This window comes from Oncorhynchus masou, chromosome 9 (assembly GCF_036934945.1).
Source record: "Oncorhynchus masou masou isolate Uvic2021 chromosome 9, UVic_Omas_1.1, whole genome shotgun sequence".
Lineage (NCBI taxonomy): Eukaryota > Metazoa > Chordata > Actinopteri > Salmoniformes > Salmonidae > Oncorhynchus > Oncorhynchus masou.
In genome coordinates this window covers 44,192,990-44,213,556 of record NC_088220.1, presented here as the reverse complement: position 1 = coordinate 44,213,556, position 20,567 = coordinate 44,192,990, and the positions used below count along the sequence as shown (strand labels likewise).

The window sequence follows — 20,567 nt, the reverse complement described above, 5'->3', positions numbered from 1 at the left end:
GAACAATACGTAAATACATCAGTGAATATCCCCCTATATATATATCCTTGCTTACTTTTTAGGTCCATTCCTCACTTTATAACATATACTTAGTAAAAGTCTCAGCAGCTTGCACCAGAATACATTAGTCAGTATTTCAGCTCTCTTTTGTTTGTGCTTTTCATTCCAAGACTGAGTGACAGCTCCGATTTCCAAATGGGAGAACAAGAGAGGGAGAATGAGGGAGAAAAGAGAGAGGGAGCGAATTAATTGGATCGAGAAAATTAGCATAACATTAATGAACGCTCCCTGTTGAGACTCATAATTGTGAAATGCCGCGCGGAGAGACGGCGAAGTGCCTAGCCATTGTTTATTTAGAAGACTGTGGAGAGAGAGAGAGAGAGAGGGGGGAGAGAGAGAAAGAGAGAGAGGGGAGAAAGAGCGAGAGAGAGAGAGGGGAGAAAGAGAGAGAGCAACAGAGAAAGAGGGCTCGGGGTTGATTTTTTTTTTAACAAACATTCTTACCATTTTGTTGGACTTTTTCTTTTTTTTTGTCCTCGTTGTTGTTTTTGTCTTCTCGAGATCCATAGCAGCTTACCATGAGCATGATTATGGAATGCATATGGGAAAATCATATGGAATATGTTGAGTGCACTTTTGCACATGTTTGTGTCATAACACACCTATATTATCGTCATTTATCAAATATATATATATATATATTGCACCTTTTTATTTTGAATTTTAAACCTCTCTTTTACGCCTTGCTTTTCAGTTATTGACAGCATATCATCCATTACCTATAGGACATTTCTCCATTGGCCTTTAGTGTAGAACAACTAGGCTAAGAAGTACTTGGCTATTCGTTTTTTTAAAATGACAACCTACCTCATTTATCCAAATAAAAACACCCCCCTGTAACTTTTCACCAACAAATCCTAGTCTTGGCTCTGAGGCGAATTAGGAATTGGTCGACTGTTGGAGGTCGACTTGGGGTTAATTTCATACTGTACTTTGAGTAAACATCATCCCGTCTTCCTCACGTCACAGTGAGCGATAGCGATTTCTATCTCGCTATCTTAGTGTCGCTGTTCAGATAAAATACGCCCTTTCCTCACGTAAATGGAGTCTTTATTGTCTTTCGAAAGGCACTTGTGGGTTTCCCATCATTTATCAGTTCTTCCCAAAGAGACTGACACTTTCCTGGCCAAGGGTCAAAACCGGCTTTTTTTTGTGGGGTCAGTGTATTTAAGCCTTTCCATGTATGAGAGCCGTAAAGCAGGCTTCCTACCATTCAACCTGAAAATAGCACTTGTTTTCAGGCTCAAATCCAGGGATTGTTCCCTGAGCTGGGGGGGGGGGATATAGTCGTGTCAAGAGGATGGTATCAGAGAAAGAACAAACATGGGTTTAGTGGGCTATATGCATGTTCACTTTGCCTGCAGACAGTCCAATGCCATTATAGAATAGCTCTGTAGTAATAGAGTGAATGGCATTTGTGGACCCTGTGACTCACTGGTCTGGTATTTTTTTAAACGTCTCAGAGTAGGAGTGCTGATTTAGGATGAGGTCTGTCACCCTTACATATAATCGTATTCCTTATGATCTAAAAGCCGAAACTGATCCTATATCAGCACTCCTACTTTGAATACAGGCCCAAGTCTGTTTTAATAGGCCTATGAGTATGTGAATTGGCTGGTTACGAGAACTGTTGAGGACTGTCCTATTCAAACTGCCAAACTGGCCCGCGTGTCCTCTTTGTGATGACATCATAGGTCACTTGATGATGCTCCTTGTTGGATTTTCAAATTGTCCACAAGAGTTTCAGATTCAGCATGTATAGGTGATACCCTTTGGAGCAAAGCTCACATAGTGATTAAAGATCCATTTTCACCAACATGGAAAACATGTTGTGTGTGCGTTTTAATACTTCTGAATCTAACATTTGCGCGCGTGTGTGTTCTTGTTCTCCATCTGCAGCTGTGTGTCATCCTGGAGCCCATGCAGGAGCTCATGTCCAGGCACAAGACCTACAACCTCAGCCCTAGGGACTGTCTGAAGACATGCCTGTTCCAGAAGTGGCAGAGAATGGTGGGCCCACCAGGTAACGTTTGTACTGCCTTAATAACCAAACACACTTGTCTGCAGCTGTCAATGGCAGTGTCCCAAATGGTACCATATTCTCTTTACAGTGTACTACTTTTCACCAGAGACCTATGGGAAGCAGACAATGTTGTTATAGTGACTTATAAGTAATAGGAGAGCTGAGGTGACATAATGACAATGGTTGGATTGTCTCATTTCTAATGAGAGCATGTTGAAGAAGAGAGAAGGTAAATATGTATTATATATTGCGTGTGCTTAAAATGTATTCTCCCTGTCAGGAATCGGGAAATTTATCAGCAATTCCAGAAACAGACAATTCCTATTTGAATAGACTGTAACCAGACATTTCAAGGTATTATGATTGATGTTTGAAGGGTGGTTCTTGAAAAATAGTTGACTTAAATTGGCTGTGCAGTGTTAGAAAGTAGAAATGAGCAGGTGTTTTGGACATATTTGAGGCCTGCAAATTACTGCAATGTTCGCCAGAGCATGACAAGACGTCTTTAAAAAGCAACACCAGTAGAAACCCTTTGACTCAGATCTGTGTAATGTGTGCGAGGCTTCTGAACTTTAATTAAGGGTGGCTGGTGTAATCAAACTACAAGATCCAACTCCCTCGCTGATAGCTCCCCAGAGATTTGAATTTTTACTTTTATAAAAATAAAAATAAACGTTTTCACTGTCATTGAGCGTAGAATCTTCTTGAACAGACTCTTTGAAAAAGGAGACGTTGAACTGTCATTGTCTAATTGCGCACAAGGGGATAAACCTTTGTTCAATTGCATGTTGTATGGTGTTAGGGATCAGTGAAAAAAATGTTTAAGATGCCAAACATCTTTGGGGATCCAGAAGCCTTCGGAACGGATTCAAACCCCTTGACTTTTTCCACATTTTGTTAGGTTACAAGCTTATTGTAAAATTGATTCAATCGTTTTTTTTCTTCATCAGTATACACACAATACCCCATAACGACTAAGCAAAAACAGGTTTTTAGAATTTTTTGCTAATTTATCAATTTAAAAAAGGAGAAAAAAATGTAATAGCACATTTACATAAATATTTAGACCCTTTACTCAATACTGTGTTGAAGCACCTTTGGCAGTGATTACAGCCTCAAGTCTTCTTGGGTATGACGCTACAAGTATGACACTACAAGTAAGTAGACCTGTATTTGGGGAGTTTCTCCATTTCTTCTCTGCAGATCCTTTCAAGTGCTGTCAGGTTGGATGGGGAGCGTTGCTGCACAGCTATTTTCAAGTCTCTCCAGAGATGTTCAATGGTGTTCAAGTCCAGGCTCTGGCTGGGCGACTCAAGGACATTCAGAGACTTGTCCCAAAAGCCACTCCTGCATTGTCTTGGCTGTGTGCTTAGGGTTGCTGTCATGTTGGAAGGTGAACCTTCGCCCCAGTCTGAGGTCCCAAGCTCTCTGGAGCAGGTTTTCATCAAGGATCTCTCTGTACTTTGCTCTGTTCATCTATGCCTCGATCCTAACTAGTCTTCCAATCCCTGCCGCTGAAGAACATCCCCGCAGCATGATACTGTGACCACGTTGGGATGGTGCCAGGTTTCTTCCAGACCTGACGCTTGGCATTCAGGCCAAAGAGTTCAATCCTGGTTTCATCAGATCAGAAAATCTTGTTTCTCATGGACTGCGAGTCATTAGGTGCCTTTTGGCAAACTGCAAATGGGCTGTCGTGTGCCTTTTACTGAGGGGTGGCTTCCGTCTGGCCACTCTACCATAAAAGCCTGATTGGTGGAGTGCTTCAGAGATGGTTGTTCTTCTAGAATCTCCACACAGGAACTCTAGAGCTCTGTCAGAGTGTCCATCGAGTTCTCTGTCACCTCCCTGACCAAGGACCTTCTCCCCCGATTGCTCAGTTTGGCCAGGAGGCCAGTTCTTGGTGGTTCCAAACTCCTTCCATTTAAGAATGATAGAGGCAACTGTGTTCTTGGGGACCTTCAATGCTGCAGACATTTTTTAGTACCCTTCCTCAGATCTGTGCCTCAACACAATCATGTCTCGGTGCTCCTGTCTTCGACCTCATGGCTTGGTTTTTGCTCTGACACGCACTGTCAACTGTGGGACCTTACATAGACAGGTGTGTGTCTTTCCAAATCATTTCCAATCAATTGAATTTACCACAGGTGGAGTAAAATCAAGTTGTAGAAACATCTCAGGGATGATCAATGGAAACAGGATGCACCTGAGCTCAATTTAGAGTGTCATAGCAAAGGGTCTGAATACTTACGTAAATAAGTTATTTCTGTTTTTTATTTTTAATAAATTTGCTAAACTTGCTTTTGCTTTGTCATTATGGAGCATTGTGTGTAGATTGCTGGGGATTTAAAAAAACATTTTTTTAGAGTAAGGCTGTAATGTAACAAAATGTGTATAAAGGCAATGGGTCTGAATACTTTCCGAAGGCACTGTATGTGTCACATGTTGCCTTTACTCATTGCTGGTTTCCAGACTAGTGGACTTTATACTTCACATTGTATTGGTTGTACAGCCAGGTTATTAAAATGGTAGCTTTTGTCATTTGAAACAGATCTTGGATAAGTTTTGCTGGTCAGCTCGTCCGCCCAGCTGTGTTTTTAAACAAAACCAAACTGAACTATGCCGGTCTACTGTAATTGTAGTTTCCTCATTAGTCAAGTTTTTCATCTTTCCTCCAATTCTTCTCGGACCAGGAAAATGGTTCTGTTTTAGCGAGGAAGGAAGCACAGATGCATTTATGCGCTGATAAGTATATTTTGTGGAAATGGATTTGAGTTTTAGTGCGTTTTTTGTTCAACATAAAGGTAAACAGTTGTGATGCCAGAAAAGGATTTCATGTTCCTGTACCCAGGCTTGTCAAAGTAGTGGATGGGAATTGGTAATAGACTTAATTTTGATAGTTTCTCGTGACAACCATAAACATTAAAATGTATTAGTAATAGAGAATTTGATTTGGTTGAAGTTGCAGACTAAAAAATGTGTGTATGCTCCCCACACAATCCATGTCTCAACTGTCTCAAGGCTTATCTACTCAGATAAATGATACACTAAGCATACAAAACATTAAGAACACCTTCCTAATATTGATTCAGAGGAATAACATGGACTCTACAAGGTGTCCAACGCATTCCACAGGGATTCTGGCCCATGTTGACTCCAGTGCTTCCCACAATTGTTTCAAGTTGGTTGGATGTCCTTTGGATGGTTAACACACGGGAAACTGTTGAGCCTGAAAAACCCAGTAGCATTGCAGTTCTTGACGCAAATCGGTGATCCTGGCACTTACTGTCATACCCCGTTCAAAGGCACTTAAATATTTTTGTCTTGCCCATTCACACAATCCATGTCTCAACTGTCTCAAGGCTTAAAAACCCATCTTTAACCTGACTTCATCTACACTGATTGAGGTGAATTTAATAAGTGACCTGGATTCACTTGGTCAGTCTATGTAATGGAAAGAGCAGGTGTTCTTAATGTTTTGTTCACTCAGTGTGTGTTGCTGGTTTGCTTTTGAATACTAAAGTATCTCCCTTGGTGTGATTAGTATAAGATCCTCTAGAAATGTATTTAATTTTCAGACATTTTTTGAAGAGCGCAGATGATATATATATATATATATATATATATATATATATATATATATATATATTAATGAGATTGAGAGGAATAACATTTTCTTACAAACACTTGGTGAAAATGGCTAAATAAATGTATTAATAAATTATGTTTTTCAGAAACACTATTTTGGAAATACAAGTACTGTTAAGATCTCTACATAACCTATTTCAATACTTTACACTAGATGAATGATCAAGGACATACATGCTTTTTAATTGCATCTTTTATTAATTTATTCATTAAATGTCTAGCTCATAAAAAAAATGACTTTTCATAATTGCAAGTCTTCTACAGTAATAATGTTTAGGCAATATCTTTGTTGCAGGGAATGTACTTTTTTTTCTCCTTCATTCTCTCTGTTTTCATTTCTCTCTTTCTCTCTCTCTGTCCGGCATTTAATTACAGAAAATAATTAATCACTTCAATAAAACAAAACTAATTTTGGCTCCGGTTTTAGCTGGACACCCACAGAACTTCAAAACGGAAATATTCCCCACAAATCACAAAAAAGGTACCTTTTCTGTCCTCGTATAGTTTTCAATAGAGATCGAAGTAGTCTCTGGGAGCTGCATTCGATTCTCTCTGAACGGAATGCCATGAAATACATTGTCGTGTACTTTGTGTTTTCGTCATGACTGCTCAACACCGGTGCCGAACGCAAAGACGAAATTTGATGACTGTCGTGTTTCGTTCTATATCACTTGGAAATTGTTTGCTTAAACACCACACTGTGCATCACTACTCCGTGTGGCGATGCACACAGACATAGAATCTGACTCACAAAGGCAAATCACAGCAAAACAAAAGATATTAATGGCTACAGAAGCCTGTACAACTACAGATATACTGTAGATACAGTAGGATAAAAGGCGATGTTATCTATCCCAGTAGAGTCATCTTAATGTGGAGAGGCTATCGAGAACTGTACAACACCAAGGTCATTACGGCATTCACGTTAAGTCAAGCAGCACGGTCTATTGTTGAGCAATTATGCAAATATGACAGGGGTTCTTTCTTACTGGTGCATGTCTTGGGAGATGTTAACGCCTTTTGATTTCACCTTGGATGTTAACAAAGCATGGATCATTTTTGAGTTGTTGAGTATTGTGCGTATTGTGTGTGTGTGTGTGTGTTTGAGTATGTATGTCTGTCTGTCTGTCTGTCTGTGGATGCTTGCATAGGTATGTGTGCATGTCTTCATACACACGTGTGTATACGTCATGTGTTCTTTATGTGTTACCCTACCTTGGTATATGCATTATGTTGTCCGCCATGGCTCTTGTTTCCTTTGCTGGTCGTGCCAAAGCTGAGCCAACGAGACAGACAACGACGAAGAGGAGGAAAAGGAAGAACTCTGCCAGCAGCGCCAACAGCAGCGTGGGCAATGCCAACAGTAAGAAGAGAAGCCCTGCCAGCAACTTCAGCCTCTCCAGTCAGGTACCTGTAAGCATCAGCTCTACCGGTTTGGCCCTCTCTTACACCCCTATACACCACATACAAACCCTTATGCACAACTACTACAGATGCACAGGCAGGAAGACATGTAAATGGAACGCAACAATTCATTTATAGGACTATCAATCTACCGCCATAATATGTTTACTATTTAATATGAAGTATTCATCTGGAATGCGAGAAGTATCTTTGTTGCTTCGTTTACACCCTCTGCTCTGAGGGATGGCGTTATCAACCTGGCGCGCCATGGCTCTGGTCTATCCCGCATTTGCTTCCTCGACATGGCAATAGAACGGGGCCACTCGACACAGTTTGAGGTTAAACACCTACTTAAACCACTGAGTGTTGCACCTCACGCTTCACATCGCTCCGGGGGATAAAGTGCTATTGCGCTTCAGTTGTTTGCACAGGCTATAGTACTCTCTCATTATCACTCACTGGGTTTGCTAGACGTACAGCGTGTACGGACTGTAAGGAGTCATACTGACCGTTTAGTACTGTGGTCCCTCTGGCTGGGGGTGTTTTTAGGAGGGAGGGGGGCAGGGAGACTGGGGAACTGTGAACTCTCTTTGTTTTGGGTTGGGTTGTTCCACACGGTGCTTTGCAGGTCATGCTTTTAAATCCACGGTGCATCTCTCTTTTTTCTCTCTCTTTCTCTCTTTCTCACACACACACCCTCTCCAACTCAAGCTCGCCCTCTCTCTTGCTCCTTCTGGATCTGCCTCGCACTCGTTCTCTCTTCTTCTTTCGCTCTTTCTCACACATACACAGACACACACCTTCTCCAACTAACTCCCTCTCACTCTCTTTCACGCCCCCCCTTCTATCTCTTACTCAATCACTCAGACAACCACACATACACAAACATGCGCACCCACACACACAATTGTTTTCTCGGTGGATTGCTGTTTGGCTCAGCGCCATCTCTCATTATCACATATCTGTATACCCCCCCTCTCTCCCTACTCCCCAATCCTGAAACACACACTTCCAATGGCTAACGTTGACACGCGTCTTTAAGAGCAGCGGCGGAAACATGCTGGTTACATATGTTGCACGCCAGCTAGCTTTGTCTGAGAAGTTGTTCGTTCGTTGGCTGAGCACAGGCCCTACGTGAGCCCAATGACAATAAGAAGTGGACCCCGGTGAGGAAAGGGAGGGAGGGGGTGAATGGAGGGGGGGGGGGGCATGGGAAAGTGTGGGGGGGGGTTGTTGTGTTGTTCAACAGTGACCTCTACTGGTTGCTAGGCTGAAATGACATAGAAAACCATGCAGAGTGCTACTATGTGTTTGCTGATGGATTCTTTTGGAACATTCAGGTAGAAATGCATTGCGTAGAACAGATATGATTGCATGTTAGCTTCATTTGATGAATTGCTATATACATCCCTCTGAACATTTCACCTCAAGGAATATACCCCTGAAAATAATCCTGAGCCCTTACCTACACATTCTGTGTTTGCAGATCTTAAAAACCTCTTAAGGATCGAACCCAACCTGTTAAAAAAATAAATCACATAAAATGACACACCCAAATCTAACTGCAAGTAGCTCAGGTACCTGGAGCAATGACATGCATATTCTTGATACCATTTGAAGGAAACACTTTGAAGTGTTTGGAAATGTGAAATTAATGTAGGAGAATATAACACCTTAGATCTGGTCAAATATATTTTTTCATCATCTTTGAAATGCAAGAGAAAGGTCACAATGTACTCTTCCAGGTTAGGCGCAATTTCAATTTTGGCCACTAGATGGCATTTAGTGTATATACAACGTTTTAGACTAACTCAATGAACCATTGCATTACTATTCAAAATGTTGTATCAAGACTGGCCAAATAAGCCTAATTGGTTTATTAATACATTTTCAAGTTCATAACTGTGCACTCTCCTCAAACAATAGCATGGTATTACTGTAATAGCTACTGTAAATTGGACAGTGCAGTTCGATTAACAATAATTTAAGCTTTCTGCCCATATCAGATATGTCTATGTCCTGGGAAATGTTATTGTTATTAACAACCTCATGCTAATCACATTAGCCTATGTTAGCTCAACTGTCCCGTGGGGGGGGGGGACACCGATCCCGTAGTTAAGGGACTAGATAGGCTTATGCTGAAGGTCCTGCCCTTCATTGGGCATAGGGGAGCATCTACCATTTTGCATACACCTGTCCAGTTCCTTCAGACCTGCAAACACAGAAGGAGTAGGGGGCCAAGGGGGTCTGATTCCTCAAAAAGGATGCTAATAAAGTAACTGATAATCAGACAATGAGCATTCTTAGCTGTCTTAACAGCCCATTGCTCCATTCAGAGCTAGCTAAAGACGAAAAGTAATGAGATGAGTATATAAAACGTTATTAATTAGATCACAATTAACACTCCCCCCAATCCCAGTCTGACTACCAGCTGTTGTCATTGGGGGGGGGCAGAGGTAGGTTGACAGCCAACTTCACAGGAACAGATGGTGAATTCAAGGCTTGTTGGCAATCAGCATGTTTTGAGCTAATGACTTAATTAGCTATACAAATGAAAAAAATCTGTGTGGATATTGTAATTTAGTCAAAAAGCTCACCTAAATTAATTAGCACGATTTAAGGCGTAGTGGCGGTCGCTAGGGGGGTTTTGAGAGAAGTTTTTGAAAATAGGCTTGTGTTGTGTCTCGGATAAAAAATCTACCCCCCCACCCCATACGGAGCCTCTTTGGTGCAGCTATGTATGTGTGTGTGCGTGCGCATCAGAGGAGGGGAGCGAGAGCTCCCATGCCACGCCGCGTCGACACACATGGGCAGTGAAGCATGTGCTCCATTTCACTGTGCGGCTGCCTTCCGAGATGCAGCGGGAGGTTGTGGGCTGCTGAGGAGAAATAAGCTTTAGCAGACCAGGGGAGACGAGATGTACAACTCAGCCTTCATAGAACAGCCAACACCGTCCTAACATAGTCCATTTGATCACATATTTATAACTACTAATCAATAATCTAATATTGCTTGAAGTACTGAATTGCATCTCCTAAATACTGTTACTTATTTTTAGACCTGTACATATCAAAATAGAGAGTTAGCATCACCCAATTCCTTCACAGTGCAAATAAAGAATCATCCAAAGAATACAACTCCCTATGTTTTCATCTGTGACCTCAACACAAGGGGTCATCTCCTTGAAATATGTCCTACATGATTACTATTGATTGGTCTGTGAGGGGCGGGAAGGGTAGGATATTCCACTTCATCAGTGGGAGGGGGTTTCATTTGTACAGAGTGCTCAGAGCAGGGTTGACCCTGTACATGCGGGTTCACCGGTTTCACAGTGCTTCGCCATACACACCAGCCATACACACACTCCTGAAAATTCCCCCCATGCACCAACTGTTATTGCAGGAGTGGCAGAGGGTTGTGGCAGGGGGTTGTGTCAAAACACACAGCCAAGGGTAATGCTCCGGGCTTTACCCCTTTGGTGAAGCAACACACACACATCATCAGCAGTTGAAGCACACCAGCTTATAAATTAGACGGGTTGGAAGCTCATGAGTAGTTGTCATAGAAATGGATATAGGACTCACTTGCCACAGAAGACTGTGATAGCATGGGAAGCTTATGGGTTGTAGCATAATGCTCTATACAGGTTTTATCCTAGGTTGGGATTCAATCTGATCAGCGTTGTGTTGTAGCACTATACATTTAAAGATAACTTCCAATTGAGCCAACATCTGCAGCGTTAACCGTAAATGCGACCTCCGCTAACGTCGGGGAAAATGCCTTTAAAATCTGCATGGCCAGCTGTCTAGCGCGCTGCGCAATGAATTGAATCACAGCCTTAGTAAACATTTTCTTGTAGCTATAATAGAATGGTGTCGCGTCGCCTTACCAACATATGGTGTCAAAAGTAAGATCTGAACCCACACCTCCATTCTGGGTTAGAATTAGAAGCTCAGGGGTAGGCTACTTGTGTAGGCTACTGGTCTTGATGAGCCTCAATGTCCTCTAGTGTTTTAGCTTTTACATTTTAGGGCCCTTTTGACCCTTAATTTCTTTGGGTGGAATATCATGCATAAAGACACAAATTATTCAGCAACAAGCAGGAACACAGAAAGCCTTAAAGCAGCAATATGTAACTTTTGTGGGCCACCTGACCAAATTCACATAAAAATGTGAGTTATAGGTCTGTCATTCTCATTGAAAGCATGTCTAAGAAGCGGTGGATCTCTTCTATGTGCACTATTTCTATGCTTCCTGATTTTAAGTTTTGTTTTTGCGTCTTTTACTTTCGGTTTTGTACATCAGCTTCAACAGCTGAAAAAACAATAATTTTGGTTATGGACAAGATGTTTCACAGCGGTTTAGATGGTACACTGATTCTTTCTACACTATACTTGCTTGTTTTGTCACATAAACAGAAATTCGTCAATTTTAGCAAACAGGAAATCCCTGAGCGATTTCTGCATAGTGCACCTTTAAGTGACTAACATCCCATCATGCTTAGGATCATGTATAAAAACTCTGGGCAGGCCATTATTTTGGCTACCATGGCTATGCCCCAATAGGATGACAATGTTCCCATCCACAGGAAAGAAATGGTCACTGAATGGTTTGATGAGCATGAAAATGATGTAAACCATATGCCATGGCTGTCTCAGTCACCAGATCTCGACCCAACACTTATGGGAGATTCTGGAGTCTCGCCTACGACAGCGTTTTCCAGCAACATCAACAAAACACCAAATTATGACATTTCTTGTGGAAGAAGGATTTTGCATCCCCCCAATAGAAGATGCAAAATGGCACTGACAGAGATGGTCGCCTCGCTTCGTGTTCTTAGGAAACTATGCAGTATTTTGTTTTTTTATGTATTATTTCTTACATTGCTACCCCAGGAAATCTTAAGTCTTATTACATACAGCCAGGAAGAAATATTGTATATAAGAACAACATCAACTTACCAACATTACGAACAGGAATACGACTTACCCGAAGCGGATCCTCTCTTCAGACCACCACCCAGCACAATGGATCTAATCCCAGTAGCTGACCCAAAACAACGGGCCACAGTTCAGTTGAATCGCGCCGACAGAGATAAACACCTCTCTGGGAAGAGGAAGGGCGTGGGTGTATGCTTTATGATTAACGACTCGTGGTGTAATCATAACAACATTCAGGAACTCAAGTCCTTCTGCTCACCCAAACTAGAATTCCTTACAATCAAATGTCGGCCATTTTACCTACCAAGACCATTCTCGTCAGTTATAATCACAGCTGTATACAGTCCCCTTCAAGCAGACACCAAGACGGCCCTCAAGGAACTTCACTGGACTATATGTAAATTGGAAATCCTATATCCTGAGGATGCATTTATTGTAGCTGGGGATTTTTACAAAGCAAATTTTAGAACAAAGCTACCTAAATTCTACCAGCATATTGATTTCACTATGCGCAGGGGTAATACTCTCGACCACCACTACTTCCGTGATGCAAACAACAACAATGCAAACTCCCCCACCCTCCTTCGGCAAATCCGACCATGACGCCATCTTGCTTCTACCGTCTCGGAATATGTTCCATCGACCTATACGCTGTCACGGTGAGTGAGTTTATAAAGAAGCGCATTGGAGATGTTGTACCCACTCTGACTAAAACCTACATTAACCAGAAACCGTGGATGGATGGAGGCATTCGTGCAAAACTGAAAGCGCGAACCACCGCATTAAACCATGGAAAGAGGTCTGGAAATATGTCTGAATATAATAGTTATAGTGATTATAGTTATTCTCTCCGCAAGGCAATCAAACAAGCAAAATGCTGGTACAGGGGCAGGTGGAGTCGTAATTCAAAGGCTCAGACACGAGACATATGTGGCAGGTTTTACAGGAAATCACAGACTACAAAAAGAAAACCAGCCACGTCACGCTTCCATACTCTTTGCCCGCTTTGAGGATAATACAGTGCCACCGTCACAGCTCACTAACAAGGACATGAGCAGACCAGCTGGCTGGTGTGTTTACGGACATATTCAATCACTCCCTATACCAGTCTGTTGTCCCCACATTGCTTCAAGATGGCCACCATTGTTCCTGTACACAAGAGCACTCACTTCTGTCATCATGAAGTGCTTTGAGAGACTAGTCAAGGATCATATCACCTCCACCTTAGACCACCTTAGGCCACCCTAGACCCACTTCAGTTTGCATACTGCCCCAGCAGGTCCACTGATGACACAATCGCCATCACACTGCACACTTCCCCATCCCCATCTGGACAAAAAGAATACCTATGTAAGAATGCTGTTCATTGACTACAGCTCAGCATTCAACACCATAGTACCCTCCAAGCTCATAATCAAGCTGGAGGCCCTGGGTCTCAACCCCGTCATGTGCAATTGTGTCCTGGACTTCCTGACAGGCCGCCCCCAGTCAGTGAAGGTAGGAAACAACATCTCCACTTCGCTGACCCTCAACACTGGGGCCCCACAAGGGTGCGTGCTCAGCCCTCACTTGAGCTCCCTGTTCACCCACGACTGCGTGGCCATGCACGCTTCCAACTCAATCATCAAGTTTGCAGGTGACACAATAGTCGTGGGCTTGATTACAAACAATGGTAAGACAGCCTACAGGGAGGAGGTGAGGGCAGTCGGAGTGTGGTGTCAGGAAAACAACCTCTCACTCAACGTCAACAAAACAAAGAAGATGATCGTGGACTTCAGGAAACAGCAGAGGGAGCACCCCCCTATCCTCATTGAAGGGACAGCAGTGGAGAAGGTAGAAAGTTTTAAGTTCCTCGGCGTACACATCACAGACAAACTGAAATGGTCCACCCACACAGACAGTGTGGTGAAGGTGCAACAAAACCCTGACAAACTTTTACAGATGCACAATCGAGAGCATCCTGTCGGGCTGCGCACAGCCTGGTATGGCAACTGCACTGCCCTCAACCGCAAGGCTCTCCAGAGGGTGGTGCGCAACGCATCACCGGGGGCAAACTATCTGCCCTCCATGACACCTACAACACCCGATGTCACAGGAAGGCCAAAAAGATCATCAAGGACAACAACCACCCGAGCCACTGCCTGTTCACACTGCTACCATCCAGAAGGCGAGGCCAGTACAGGTGCATCAAAGCTGGGACCGAGAGATTGAAAAACAGCTTCTATCTCAAGGCCATCACACTGCTTAACATCAATCACTAACTCAGAGAGGCTGCTGCCTACATTGAGACCCAATAATTGTCCACTTTAATAAATGGATCACTAGTCACTTTAAACAATGCCACTTTAAATAATGCCACTTTAATAACGTTAACATATCTTACATTACTCATATCACATGTACAGTTGAAGTCGGAAGTTTACATACACTTAGGTTGGAGTCATTAAAACATGTTTTTCAACCACTCAAACACTCCACAAATGTCTTGTTAAAAAACTATAGTTTTGGCAAGTCAGTTGGGACATCTCCTAGTCGGTTGTGCATGACACAATTTTTCCAACAATTGTTTACAGACAGATTATTTCACTTATAATTCACTGTATCACAATTCCAGTGGGTCAGACGTTTACATACACAAAGTTGACTGTGCCTTTAAACAGCTTGGAAAATTCCAGAAAATTATTTTATGGCTTTAGAAGCTTCTGATAGGCTAATTGACATAATTTGAGTCAATTGGAGGTGTACCTGTGGATGTATTTCAAGGCCTACCTTCAAACTCAGTGCCTCTTTGCTTGACATCATGGGAAAATCAAAAGAAACCAGCCAAGACCTCAGAAAGACAAATGTAGACCTCCACAAGTCCGGTTCATTCTTGGGACCAATTTCCAAACGCCTGAAGGTACCATGTTCATCTGTACTAACAATAGTACGCAAATATAAACACCATGGAACCATGCAACTGTCATACCGCTCAGGAAGGAGACGCGTTCTGTCTCCTAGAGATGAACGTACTTTGCTGCAACAAGTGAAAATCATTCCCAGAACAACAGCACCTTGTGAAGATGCTGGAGGAAACAGGTACAAAAGTATCGATATCCACAGTAAAACGAGTCCTATATCGACATAACCTCAAAGGCCGGTTAGCAAGGAAGAAGCCACTACTCCAAAACCGCCATAGAAAAGCCAGACTATATTTTACAACTGCACATGGGGACAAAGATTGTACTTTTTGGAGAAATGTACTCTGGTCTGATTAAACAAAATAGAACTGTTTGTCCCTAATGACATTACATTACATTTACATTTAAGTCATTTAGCAGACGCTCTTATCCAGAGCGACTTAATGACCATCGTTATGTTTGGAGGAAAAAGGGGGAGGCTTGCAAGCCGAAGAACACCATCCCATCCGTGAAGCACAGGGGTGGCAGTATCATGTTGTAGGGGTGCTTTGCTGCAGGAGGGACTGGTGCACTTCACAAAATAGATGGCTTCATATTGGAAGGAAAATTACGTGGATATATTGAAGCAACATCTCAAGACATCAGTCAGGAAGTTAAAGCTTGGTCGCAAATGGGTCTTCCAAATGGACAATGACCCCAAGCATACTTCCAAAGTTGTGGCAATATGGCTTAACAAAGTCAAGGTATTGGAGTGGCCATCACAAAGCCCTGGTCTTAATCTTACAGAAAATTTGTGGGCAGAACTGAAAAGGCGTGTGCGAGCAAGGAGGCCCACAAATTTGATTCAGTTACACAAGCTCTGTCAGGCGGAATGTGCCAAAATTCACAAAACTTATTGTAGGAAGGTTGTGGAAGACTACCCGAAACGTTTGACCCAAGTTAAACCATTTCAAGGCAATGCTACCAAATACTAATTGAGTGTATGTAAACTTCTGACTGACTGGGAATGTGATGAAATAAATAAAAGCTGAAATAAATAATTGTCTACTATTATTCTGACATTTCACATTCTTAAAATAAAGTGGTGATCCTAACTGTTTTAAGACAAGGATATTTTACGAGGATTAAATGTCAAGAATTATGAAAAACTGATTTCAAATGTATTTGGCTAAGGTCTATGTAAACTTCCGACTTCTGTATCTTATACAATCTTTTGCACCTTACCAATGCCGCTCGGCCATCGCTCATCCATATACTTAGATGTACATATTCTCATTCACCCCTTTAGATTTGTGTGTATTATATAGTTCTTGGGGAATTGTTGGATTACTTGTTAGATATTACTGCACTGTCAGAACTAGTAGCACAAGTATTTCGCTACACTCACATTCAAATCTGCTAACCATGTGTATGTGACCAATACAATTTGATTTGATTTAGAATTCCAGACATTTGTAGAATCTATGCCAAGGTGCATTGAAGCTGTTCTGGCTCGTGGTGGCCCAAAGCCCTATCTCGTGGTGGCCCAAAGCCCTGTCTCGTGGTGGCCCAAAGCCCTATCTCGTGGTGGCCCAAAGCCCTATCTCGTGGTGGCCCAAAGCCCTGTCTCGTGGTGGCCCAAAGCCCTGTCTCGTGGTGGCCCAAAGCCCTGTCTCGTGGTGGCCCAAAGCCCTGTCTCGTGGTGGCCCAAAGTCCTGTCTCGTGGTGGCCCAAAGCCCTATTAAGACACTTTATGTTGTTGTTTCCTTTATTTTGGCAGTTACCTGTACATTTCATGTAGTTATCGACATGATTTGTGACAAAGATTTAGAGTTAGTATAACATGCAGATCACACCATAAAATGTACATGATCAATATAGTATAATCAATATATAATATATTCTATGTATCACATATCATCTCTCAGAATTCAATACGTCTCACACATGCAACAATGTGTATCTTAAAATGTCTGACCTTTAACCTGACATTAACCTTTGACCTCTCTCATTTGTCTTCCAGGACGTAATGGTGGTGGGCGAGCCCACCCTGATGGGCGGGGAGTTTGGGGACGAGGACGAGCGTCTAATCACGCGTCTGGAGAACACGCAGTACGATGCCACCAATGGATTGGACGACGAGGATGACTTCAACGGCTCGCCCGCGCTCGGCAATAACAGCCCATGGGGCAGCAAGCCGCCCAACAGCCAGGACAGCAAGGCCGAGAACACAGCGCCGCAGTCGTCACAGTAAAACACACAGAGACCAAGGATACCAAGAGCACAGTCAGTGCCCCAACTCTCATATGTACAATTGGGTGACATTTAACTCCAATGGTTAAATGTCACTATTTTGGACAGTTTCTAATGACACCATGTTGCCCTCACAGTAAAACACAGAGGGAAAATATCTATTTAAAAAACTGTACCTATTTGGCCCACTAGGGCAGCGCCCTCCAAAACCTCAAATCGTACTGAATTTAACCCCGTTGGCAAACGTTTCCACGTCATGGTCAACGGTGTCACTATCACTCATCATGGTCAATCATCTCCACCAAATACCAGAACAATTCTTCTCCGACTTCACTGTAACATCCTGAAGAGAGACTGAGACAGAGAACTGACTGACATTGCACAGCAATATCCATACGATAAAGACTACTTTTCCATCTAAGTGCATACAGGTTGTATGCATTGCAATGATGACATAAAACAATACTGGGTTTTCTTTTTTCCCATTTTTCCTAGAATTGCTTTGTTTGGATTTGGTGGGAATTCCCAGTGTTAGGGAAGTTGGGATTGCTCTGGGAATGACACAAGGCCAGTGTCTTCATCTGAATTCTCCTTCATGGACACCTCAGTCCTTGAGCTTTAACTGTAATGGGATTCTGTGGGTGTTGCCCTTTTGACCTTTGACCTGTAGGTTGCGACCCCTCTGGGACAGTTGACAGTAGAAGTCAAAACATAACATCTAAAACAAAATGTCTCTTTTAAGAGCATCAGCCTCAATGAGAACGAACCGGCGAGGTTTTACTCAGCCACCAAACTGCATCCACCACGGCCGAGACGTCGTCGTCTTGAGCATTTGCATCTTTATTGGAAATTAATTTGGCTGTTGGTTTGTTTACGTTGTTGTTGTTGTTGTTGTTTTTTCCGATTTCCAATTAAAAGGAAAGTAACTCTGTTTCACCACTATGGACAACTTGAAGTGGGATACTCGTGTTCCAGGATTTCCTTTCCAGAATTACAGCAGTCATCGCCGATTGTTATTTCACCGCAAACCTGTTCGATCGTGTTTGTAGTCTATTGGTGTTCTTTTGCTTCTCCCCAAAATACTTTGCAATCAGATTTGTACGTTGCCAATCAGTATGTAAACTTTGCTGACATACACCAATGCATTAATGTTTTTTTTTCTTATTTTGGAATTTGTCTTTGTTCTTTCCCTTTAATGACTGACCTATTCCAAACTGATATTAAAGTTCTAATGCAGTTGTTTTTATCTCAATATCAAATAATTTTTGGGTAACAATTAAGTACCTCATTGTGATTGTTTTAAATGAAAATGTCAAAAGAAACAAAATTAGCCTCTTAGCAAAAAGCAATTCCTCAAGCAAGAATTTTTAACAGCTTTTACACTAAAAGGGCAACATCATAATATTGTCAATTTCACAGTATTATTCCAACCTCATAGTGTGAAAATATATATACATCACAGGCACATCACATTTTTGACTGCAATGGGCCTTTAAATCTTTTTCCTGCATGATTTTAATTTTTTTGTTTGATATATGTACCTTTTTGAGTTGGTCAGCCATTTTTTGGTGGGGGGGTTCATCCATTTGGGAACACTGTTACAAGGTTTGTAGCTCTGCAAATAGAGGTGTGGCATACAACTTTATCCATTTAAGATTAGCCAACCATTTTGTACATGGCAGCTGTCTCGCACTATCTTTTTTTATTTGCATTAGTTTCAGATTTCTATGGGGCCTTTCGGATTCTGTTGTCTTGTCCGACAGATTTTTGCAGCTATAAGAAGCTCATTGATCATTTTGACATGTTTATATCCAGTCAATTAATTAGTGCACACATCAGATATTAAACTATAATGTTTAAGAAATGTTTAAAATTGTTAACATTTGAAAATGTTCTCAATTTATTCATTGTAGAGATTAAGAAATACATTCATTATTAGACACAAATCCAGAACAAAATAACAGCATACTCAAGGCCCTACAGAATTGCAGTTTGAAAACCCCTGTTTTTGTGTTACCAGTTGTTCTTTAATTGACTATTCTTCCTTAAATTCCTCTCCTCATGTTGGATTTTGTTTTAAAATGGCAAGAAGACAATTGTGGATGTCTTTATTATAAGATCTTTTGTGTATTTATTTGTGCATTTGTAAGGAAGCTAACACATTTCTGATGTTGTTTGAACCTGGTATTATTAGAACTCTGCACAATTTGTACATTATATCGCAGAGATGTTTTGTGTCATATCTGATGTCTGGTATATATGCTTTGCCATTATGTGTGCCAATAAACTGTGCTTACAGATTGGTCCGATTGGGTTATTGCAGACATTGTGTATGGATTACTGTGCATTAACTGCCCTTGCATGTCTGTTTCTCAATCTGTTTTCCTATACCTTTATTCGAGTCTGTCTGTCCTCTTGTCTAGCAATAGGTAGCCAATTTGAAATGATGTTACTACAGCATAACTGTGCTGTGTGCTTGTGTATTCCCAATATGACAAATTGGCTAATGTCAGCCACCACTTCTTAGGTTCTTGATCAATATGACGCGTTATTTAGGGTCAGGGGGTCAACAGGTTCATCAATAGACCAATTGCTCGTTTAAAATGTATAGATCCAATTGTTTCTCTTTGAACAGGATTTTAGTCAGCAATGAATCATTCAGGCATCAGGCTACTAAAGGCAGGGAAGCAGCAGCAGGATATCAAGTGTGAAATATTTGAATGGATCTTTGACATCATCTTGCGGTATTGAAAGGACATCTGAATATCCAATTAGATGAATTATATCCAAATATTTGATGTATTATTCACATTATTATTATTCACATTGATGGGATATTGGGATGAAATTAATTGACATTTGATTGAAATGATCACCTTATTTCTTTGCAAAAGTCTATGATTATGTGACAAGTCTTTTGGCTAAGGCAAGACATTTAATTGATGTCAGATGAAATATAAATCCCATACCTTGTGTACATATCTGTTGTGGATTGTTGTGTCAACTATCGGTGTTGATAATGTTGGTTTCATCAACATTGATACACCCTTCAAATTAGTGGATTCGGCTATTTCAGCCACACCCATTGATGACAAGTGTATAAAATCGAGCACACAGCCATGCAATCTCCATAGACAAGCATTAGCAGCAGAATGGCCTTACTGAAGAGCTCAGTGACTATAGCATACAATCACATTCTAGATGATTCTGTGCTTCAAACGTTGTGGCAACCGTTTGGGGAAGGCCCTTTCCTGTGTCAGCATGACAATGACCACGTGCACAAAGCGAGGTCCATAGAGAAATGGTTTATCGAGATTGGTGTTGAAGAACTTGACTGGCCTATATAGAGCACTGACCTTA

General features: G+C 41.7%; 1 protein-coding gene across 6 annotated transcripts in view; it reads left to right on the top strand.

Annotated features, from left to right (window-relative positions):
• The window catches only part of ldb2a (LIM domain binding 2a), a 93,591-nt gene extending 74,081 nt beyond the window's left edge, over positions 1-19,510 (top strand). The window contains exons 6-9 of one of the 6 annotated variants that reach the window (XM_064974096.1): positions 1,960-2,083; positions 6,159-6,212; positions 7,008-7,138; positions 16,978-19,510. In XM_064974096.1, coding sequence (XP_064830168.1) covers positions 1,960-2,083; positions 6,159-6,212; positions 7,008-7,138; positions 16,978-17,208 — 540 coding nt within the window. In that variant the 3' untranslated portion in view covers positions 17,209-19,510. Of the gene's footprint in view, positions 1-1,959; positions 2,084-6,158; positions 6,215-6,997; positions 7,145-16,977 lie in introns of all 6 variants that reach the window. The other 5 variants (XM_064974095.1, XM_064974093.1, XM_064974092.1 and 2 more) reach the window with 5 other exon arrangements.
• Positions 19,511-20,567: the final 1,057 nt, after the last annotated feature.